Source organism: Egretta garzetta, unplaced genomic scaffold (genome assembly GCF_000687185.1).
Source record: "Egretta garzetta isolate BGI_Z169 unplaced genomic scaffold, ASM68718v1 scaffold321, whole genome shotgun sequence".
NCBI classification, from domain to species: domain Eukaryota; kingdom Metazoa; phylum Chordata; class Aves; order Pelecaniformes; family Ardeidae; genus Egretta; species Egretta garzetta.
In genome coordinates, this window is record NW_009258756.1 from 946,021 (window position 1) to 955,114 (window position 9,094).

General features: G+C 48.4%; 1 protein-coding gene across 1 annotated transcript in view; it reads right to left on the reverse strand.

The window, feature by feature from the left end:
• Window positions 1-4,822, reverse strand: part of AKR1D1 (aldo-keto reductase family 1 member D1) — a 41,091-nt gene extending 36,269 nt beyond the window's left edge. The window contains exon 1 of the mRNA XM_009649235.2: window positions 4,793-4,822. Coding sequence (XP_009647530.2) covers window positions 4,793-4,822 — 30 coding nt within the window. The remainder of the gene's footprint in view (window positions 1-4,792) is intronic.
• Between the last annotated feature and the right edge of the window lie 4,272 nt (window positions 4,823-9,094).

Below are 9,094 nucleotides of genomic sequence, written 5' to 3' on the forward strand. Positions count from 1 at the left end.
GTCCCCCCCAAGCAGTAGGGTAGAGGCTTCCCGGGCTTCGGGGTGGCACCTCTGGGGCGTTCTCCCCTTTGAGGTACAAAGACCTTTTTTTAAGGGATTAAAGCCCTTTTAAGGGGTTAAAGCCCAAATTCAGGCTTAGCAAGGATGCTTTGTGTCCTCCGGGGACAGTTTCCACCTCTCCTTTCCAAAGGCTACAGGCCACAGGTTGGAAACCACTGCTGTAGGGGCAAGGAAGGAATGAAGAAAATCCCAGACAGGAGGCTGGCGAATAGGGTACAAAGACCTTTTTTTAAGGGATTAAAGCCCTTTTAAGGGGTTAAAGCCCAAATTCAGGCTTAGCAAGGATGCTTTGTGTCCTCCGGGGACAGTTTCCACCTCTCCTTTCCAAAGGCTACAGGCCACAGGTTGGAAACCACTGCTGTAGGGGCAAGGAAGGAATGAAGAAAATCCCAGACAGGAGGCTGGCGAATAGTTCCTCTGCCTCAGCATGAGTCCCAAATTACAGGGAATGGGCTCAAGTTCCTCACAGTCTGATTCCGCTCTGCTGTGGAAAAAAATATATGTATTTCCTATCACTGATATCCCAGAAGGGGACAATGCCCTTTACGAAATTCAGCCCATGGCTCTTACTGCCCTTCCTGACCCTCACGGGACACTCAGGGCTATGCCTTTCCACCACTCTGCAGGGATGTATCCTGTCCTGGGCCTGCTACTCCGTGTCCTGCAACTCTGCCTATGCCCAGTTCTCCCCATTTGATTTTAAGTCTATGGTCTTGCATGTCTTCCTAGATCAAGGTGAAATTAAGCCCTCAGAGAACATTATTCCTCAGCCATAACAATGGCTTTTGCCTGGCAGATTATTTTATCTCCTCCGATACCCCTCTCAGCTTTCTGTGCCTGGTAATAGTTTAGCAGGTTATGCAATTCCAAGAGGGGTTAATGGATCCATCGTGACAAGTTATCTTTATAGGGTTCTTCAAATCAGCTAGTTTGCATTTGGGGAAAGGGTTAGTGGCTGTTAAGGCTGGGGACCTACCTGGAGAACACCCTACGAGAGACCCTTTTAGCCTGCAAGTGTCTCCAGTGAAAATGGAAAAAATGCCACTTTTACTGGTAGGAACGTGCCAAGCAGCTCCTGACTAAGTGCAAACCCACTTGATCCCTGCCCAGAAATTCCTAGAAAGCCAGGGCACCCTGCAGGACAAAGGTGGCATGCAGTGGTGTGAAATGCTCCTTGGGAGCTGGGCTGAGCACAGCTGAGGCTTTCCTGGCAGCCTGTGCTTTACCTGGACAACTCAATTCAAAGAACCAGCTGTAAGGTGACTGGGTTCTCCTCTGAGGGGGGTAAGCTGGTGTGAACTACAGCCTGGCTGTAGTTACCGTGGGCAGCCTGGACCTGCTAGACCCCGTCCGCGTGGTGGTGTAAGCTGTGGGTACCCATGGTGCAGGTATTTACACAGAACGTGGAGGAAGGGAACCCAGTGACCTCCTCCATGCCTCCCTGTTGTTCCCATGTAACTGGCCACCGCTTTCTTGCTGCAGGAGAAGCTTTTATTTCCTCTCTCCATGCCAACCATGCCTAAGCACGCTCTGTGTGTTTGTAGGAGGACAAGTTGATGCCAGCGTGTGGAACAGGCTGCCGCATCGCTGAGCTATAGCCCTCGTTCTGCAGTATTTCCTTTCTGGAGGAGCAGAAGCATGGAGAGAGATGGAAATGGGGTGAGTAGAGAAGGGGCTGATGTGGCAGAGGGCATTCAGAGACTTTCCCATCGCCAGTCCTGTACTGGTATCCCATGAAAAGGTCCTGCTGCCAAGCGACTGATTCCTACCCTTGAGCTCCCATGCTCCAAATCCACCCCAGAACCCACTTTTCCATAATTCCTCCCAATCCAGCATCTTGCAGGGATCGATCCAGCAGCTTGAGGGGGGTTTTACGGCACAGCTTGCTCATTTCCTTCAGACTCGGAGCACATCCAGCTTGCTCATGTGCTCTGGCATCAGAGCAATGCATGCCCTGAGCTGCGCGTGATCCCGAGCTAAGCAAAGCAGGACTGTGCCTGCGGTGCCTGTCCCGGGCAAGTGGGCAAGTGTGAAGAGCCCCTCTGGCAGGAGTACGCTAGGCTGATACACGATAGCCCTCAATGACAACTGGGAAAGAAGGATTGACGGGCTTGCCGTAATTCACAGGGAAAAAAAAAAAGGGAGCTTGGGCAGGAGAACAACTCCGGGCTCAGCAGGGTCGGGGTGACAGGCAGCCGTGGGGTAACAGGCAAAAGTCGCCTCTCTTCTGGATTCACTGCTAGACCGGTCCTTATAAAATTCAGCCAATGTGCTTGTTGGAGAAATTGAAGAGAGGCAGAGGGTTTTACAAGTCCTCCCCCCCCACCCCCGTGCCTTAACTGACAGCAAATAGCGCAAACGTTTTTCACACATGCGACTTTTTAATTCCCACAGCAGCTCTAGCTCCCTACCCTACGGTTTTAATGCCTTTGCAGACTTTATATTAAACCCCAGAAAACAGATAGGAAAATGTATTATTATTTTTTTTTCCATTTACATCTGAGTTACTAACTGGAAATAGCCTTATTTCATAGAAGCTAGGAATACGAGCGGGTTTTGAGCTGACGATGAATATCCTGCAAAGAACAAAGGAAGCCGAATAACGCAGCCCAGAGCCTGTTGCATATAATTCTTGTCAGTAACAATTTTTGCTAGCTGTTCAGGGGAGTACGGCTCCTGGTTTCAGAGCTTTAAATGACTTAACCAGACTTTTTATGAGGACACAGTATCTAGCAAACTCCAAGTGCAAAACAATGCAAGTTTCTAGAAGCAAAGATTTGGCTGCTGGTTGTTGTTGATCAGCAACTATTCAGGAGCTTTTATAAAATGCAGATGTGATCTCAGTTCTTTCTCTAGGAAACAAAAACAATGAGGTTTCAGCCTGGCCTTACTAGCAAGTAATGAGAATTACCATCCCGTCGACACAAGTTCGCCGTCTCTAGCAAAGCTTGTAAGGTACACGAAGCCACCTTCCAAAGCAGCTGAGGTAGGTTCACCATTCCTGGATCGATGGCACTGAGTTTGAGAGCTACGTTAGTCACCTTGGATGAGTAAAAAGCAGGGTTTTGAAAAGCAGCGTCTTACACTTAAATGTGTCCGTCCCCCCCCCGTATACACACAAACAGATTAAAAAATATAAAGAATAATCAGATGTAAGTTTTTACAGGAAAAGTACGTCAGGCATCTGAGGTTTCTTACTGTGAAAACACTGCAGAAATCTCAGGTAAAGAAAGTACGTAACGGCCTCCTTACCTGAACAAACCTTGTCAGCGATCATTTAAAGTAAAGAGGTGACCCTTTTACTCATTTTATCTCAAATTGCTGGGTATCCTGGGAACAGGAGAAAACATGTGAGGCCTTTAAATATAGCCTCCCTGGTTCTTGGAAGATAAAAGATGGGAATGAGAAGGAGTTGTTGATCGGGAGGGACTGGCCTTGTCCTCTTCTAGGTTTCATGTTTTCTCTGAGATTTGTGGGTTGCCCCCCCGCCCCTGCCCCTTTTTCCCTTTGTTTTTTTTAAGCAAGCTGTTGTTTTGGACGAGGGAAGATGTTAAAAATAGTGTTCTCCTGGATCTTGTAAATCTGGGTGTGTTTACACATTGTAGATTAGATTAGTGAGCTTCTAGAGGTAGGTGACCTGTAGTGCCTAAAAATCAGCTTTTTCAAAAGGGAAAATAGGAAGTTACTTTTATAATAGATGTATTTCCCAATTAGATGAAAAGTGCCTGTTGCTACGCTGTTTCTACGTTCTGTATGAGCTGCGCTCCACTCTATGTGTAATTATCTGCTAGAATGCATGCTCTGCATGTGTTTTTAGTTAAAATTTCTTAAAACACGGTCTTAAAGTCTGCATATTTTCAGCCTAGTCCTTTAATAACACCCATAAACTAGCATGTGTCCATCGCGCATGTGGAATATCTATTTATAATACCTATTTTCAACTATTTGGCTTTGAGATTTTGGTAGCATGTGTCGTGACTAATATTTCTTTTCCTTTTTTACCATTAAATATGACAAACTAATACATACTTCCAGTTTCACTTTTTAACTCTAAGAAATAAGGTCTGCTTAGTGTTTTGTAGGGGGACAATAAATCAAGTAAGTTTCTTTTTCTTCTTGCTACTTTTTTTTCCGTGTTGAAACAAATGGTATCAACTGAACAGGAGAACCCTTCTTTTCTGGGAAAAAAAACCCCAAACCCCCAAACCCTGTAGCATCTTCTTACTCTTTATTCTCAGATCCCAATTACCATCATGCCTGTCATGGTGTAGCTCTCAAGGACACATGGTGAGATGAGTGGCACCCGATACCGCCTGCCTGATTCCCTTCTTTAGTGACTGTGGGGTTTCTCGCATGCAAGCGTGCGTGATTTTCCCCCTTTGATGGTGTTTGTTGCACAATGAGGCTGGTCGCAGCCGGGATAACAGCCCGGGCTTTGTTGGGAAGCGCAATAGAACAGACCTTCTTAGCAGTTTCTATGCAAGCACTTTTCCCCTAGCTCCCACTGGTGCATGTAAACTACTTTGCACACAACGAAACACTTAAGTGATGTGCTCTTGTTCGTTTAAATAATTTTTATGTCTGCTAAGGGCTTGTTCTTGGTAAGTCCTTCTTTGAAGGCCCAAAGTTTCCTTTCAAATTTTCTCTGACTTATAGCTTGGTAGTAATGAGAGTATAAAATACATGTACTTTTAGTGAAACTCTTCACTGCAAGACCCAGAAAAAGCAGTACCTGACCTCCAAAGAGCTCCTCTGGCCCCATTTTCCCAGCACTGGTACAGCATTTCTGCTGGATCCTTAAGGAGAGCATGAGGACAGGGAGAAAATGTGCCTACCACTTATGCCTGCAGAGAGAATTAGGAAAATACTTGACGGCTGGGTCACTTACCCCTTCTGCTTTGTATAAATGCTCTGTGGCTACAGCTGCGATAAAAGGGAAATTCCTAGGTATCCTTGACGCTGTTCCATTGCTCCTAGTAACACTGGAAAAGTCAGGCCACTGCTGGGCTTTGATCGCTCCTAGGGTACAGGAGGAACGCCAGCAGCTGCTCCGGATTTTCCTCCCGCCGCTTCCGGCGGCTGTGGAGCTGCGCTCACACTGCCGCGAGGCGTGGGGGCTTCCCCAGCGATGGCCATCCCAGCGATGGCCGTCCTGGTCTGTCCCTGTCCCTGTGCTGCCTGGAGCCGCGGTGTCACCTGGAAGGCGGGCGGCCGCCGCCCTTGCGGCGAAACGGTGGGGCGCCTGCCGTAGGGCGTTCCGCCAGGGCTCGTGGTTGTACAAACAGCGGGTTGTAGCTGTTTAACTACAGTCAGCAGTTCAACCCCCCCTTTTGTTTGGAGTGTAGTAGCCAAATGCGTCCGTGGCGGGTGCTGTACCAGAGGTAGCAGCCATGCAGGAGAGCTTACTCTCTCCGCAGCTGAGGGAGAGGAGAAGAGGCGAAAACTCACAAGGCAAGAGCCAAAATCAGCTGGGCTGTTCATGCACCACCACTGTGTTTCCTATGGCATAACAGAAGAGCAGCTAGCACTAGCAGTACGGCCCTAAAATTGGCCCTTTTTCCCTTTGGGGTCCATTTCAGGTGCCGAGGCGCTCTGTTAGCCTCCAGGGAGTGCTACTGATGGGCTGAAAAGCCCCGTGGAGGATCAGGAGCTCCTTTGGAGGACCAGGAGCTGTCAGGAGAGAGAAAGAAGATGCTCTGTTTGAAAAGGTAATCCTCCTAATCGTTTGGGAAGGTAATCCTCTGGTCCTTCACCGGTGTCATTTACATAGGCAGTGTCCTCATGCTCGAGTTCGGTGTTAGCAGGGCTTGCGAGGAATCAAGCCAGAAGCTGGCTCATTTTTCCCCATTTTTACCGATGTTATCATTTGCTTCTAGCAACAGCATCTCAGCCTCTGCTCTAGACGGTCGCTGCGGTGGCACAGGCGCAGCCCCGGAGCTGGGCAGCGCTGCCACTCACATCCCCGGGCGAAGGTCAGTGGCTGCATAGTGGCCTCCGGATTCCTCAGATACCGACCCTTGTCATGTGGGGAGGCATCAACCTTTGGCCCTGAGTAAGTGTCCTCGTATCTCACCTCATTTAGTCTGGCCTGCCGTTTGACCCCGTCCGATATAAAGCCCTTCCCTCTGGCACCCTGCAAACCGAAGCCCCATCTTGATGATTTCCAGTAGGCCACTTGCCTGATGCCCGATGGAGAACACCCCGTGCGTTGGGGCCGCACGCTCACAGCCCCTCCCACTCACAGAGGCAAGGGGGATGGAGGAGCCGCAGTGGCTCCCTCTGGAGTCCTTCCCACGGGAAGGTGTTCATACCTTCTGTGTTGTGCGACTCAGGTGTTTTGGGGGTTTGAGGGTTGATTGTTTTTTTTATTGTTTTTCCTCCTGGTTCAGTGCAAGCGACTCACTATCAAGGCCATGCCCCCGAGGGAGTCCCTTACTTCAAATCAGGCTCTTGGGACAGAGTAAGAAGCATCACCAGATCTCAGCATGTTCCAAAAACGTGAGGTTTCTCTTGTCTCCTTTAATACAGAGCTTGGCCAAGCTCACCTCACCTCAGTACACCACCCCTCTTCCAGCCATCTCCTGTGTTTACCTGACGCATGACCTCACATGGCTCCCTCGGGTCCACCTCAGGGCCGTACAGGACGTCGCCTCAGTTCGGCTCTGGTGGGCAATCGTTTTGCTTCCTCGGGCTGGAGAAGCAGCTGCTTTCTGTGTTACCTGCTTTAAGAGCCTCGCTGGCCCGGTGTTTCTTTCCTTGGTTGATTGTTTTTTTTATTGTTTTTCCTCCTGGTTCAGTGCAAGCGACTCACTATCAAGGCCATGCCCCCGAGGGAGTCCCTTACTTCAAATCAGGCTCTTGGGACAGAGTAAGAAGCATCACCAGATCTCAGCATGTTCCAAAAACGTGAGGTTTCTCTTGTCTCCTTTAATACAGAGCTTGGCCAAGCTCACCTCACCTCAGTACACCACCCCTCTTCCAGCCATCTCCTGTGTTTACCTGACGCATGACCTCACACGGCTCCCTCGGGTCCACCTCAGGGCCGTACAGGACGTCGCCTCAGTTCGGCTCTGGTGGGCAATCGTTTTGCTTCCTCGGGCTGGAGAAGCAGCTGCTTTCTGTGTTACCTGCTTTAAGAGCCTCGCTGGCACGTTGTTTCTTTCCTTGCCTCCAGCAAGAAGCAAACACGTCTGACTAATTGCAACAGGGCTGTGCCAGCGCCTTCTTGCAGTCAGGACAGCGTGTGAAATGCACAGCATTTTTTCCACAGCACACCTCCTAGCAAATGGTCTTGAGATAAAATAGCAGGGAACAGGCGCTTGCAGATTCTTTCAGCTACCTTGTACTCTTTAAAAGGGTGAAAGCAACCCAGGCTTGGAGAGGAGGGTCCCAAAGTGGCCAGTCCCCACTGGTCTCAGTACTTCCAGCTTCGGGTCCCTACCAGGGAGGCTCTTCCTTTGAAGTACATCTGAGTACCAGAGCCAACGTGAGGAGGAGGAGGAAACTCTCAGCTTGTAAAGAGAGCCCTGCAGGTAAAGTCTAACAGCCTGCTGGTCTCTTTGCTTGCAGGTATTTCCTGTGGATGCATTAAAAAAAGAATTGTGGGTTTTGCTGGTGCCGCCTGTGAGTGGGCAACTCTCTCTGTATGCAGGAACAGGGAATTTCGAAGATCAGGCTTTAAAGCATCCCACTGATGCATTTTAGCCTACCTGCATGCTTTTCGAAGTGTGCCAGAGTGCTTTAAAAGGTCAGATAAGCTCCGTCTTTGCATGAGTTAGTCCTTTTCCTGGAGCTGGCATGCGGGAAGGGGAACATCTTGGCAGCCAGGGAGGAGGGCAGCGGTGGGGGGGGCAGAGCGACACTGCTAAAGGATGCAAAGTCCCACTTGAGTGTCTCTGCTTTATGAACAGGGGTTTTATTGGGGCTGGCGGGACTTACAGCTGCGTTTGACTCTTTATACCACATTTAATACCAGGGTGCTGCACACTGACTGTAAGGTATTTTTTTTTCCTCGCAGTACCCTCTCAGTTTGCAATGGCCATTCTTTTTGTCTGCTTTGCAGCAGAGGTAAAAAATTTCTTTTTTCATCATCGGCTTTTCTTTTCCCACATTGCCACTGAATTTTTGATGTTCACATGTACATTAGCAGATTGGGAAATCTCCCGACGTATTGTGAAACGGGCTTATCATAGTCTGCCAAGCTCTACCAGCCTATCGCTTGTCTTCCATACCACCTTGCCCATTTGAACTTCATTGTCAGGTTTATTCAAGCTTATGCCCAAATAGCTGCCTTTTATGAAAGGCCCGCCCTACCCTACTGCTTTGCCATGCCTCATGTCATCTTGTGCAATGAGGCAACGTGGTCTTAAACCTCCTCTCTCCGAGGCGCCGTTCAGCATCTCTGCAAATCAAATGGTAGTGATCCAATTTAGGATTAGGAAATGGAGGCAGATGAACAATTCCTTGTCTGCATAAGATTGGAAAAACAGTCGGGGCAGAGCTGAGTCTAGAACCCAGAGTAAGTCATGGGGCTGCCTGCCGTAACAAGAAAGGGGAGCTCGCAGAAACTTCTTTTTCAGAGATGATTTATTAAATCTTCTGTAATTAGTTTAGTAAACAGTAACAGGTGGGAAACAAAGGACAAAATGTTCTCTTCCAGCTTCCGTAGGTTACTTGGTATCTCTCACAGCTATAAGGGGTTAATGGTGGCCCTAGGGGAGGATCGTACTATAAAACTTTTACTAAATGTTTTAAAACCAATGAAAGAGACATTGCCAATTTGAGCTTTCTAAAATTTTGCAAAGTGTATTTTTTCCATTGCTGTCAAAGCACCTTTGAAGTGCTAGATCCTGAAATTTTTAATCATTTCCAAAAAAATAGCTACGTATGCTCTGCTGATGCTGACCCTACACTGCAAGAGCAGTTCCACTGGTTATGCAGGGTACTGTTGCGGGCAGACAACAAATAGAATGCTTCAAAGTGGAAAATCATTTTTCCTAGCTTCCTTTACTTGCAGAAGTATTTTAAATCTTAC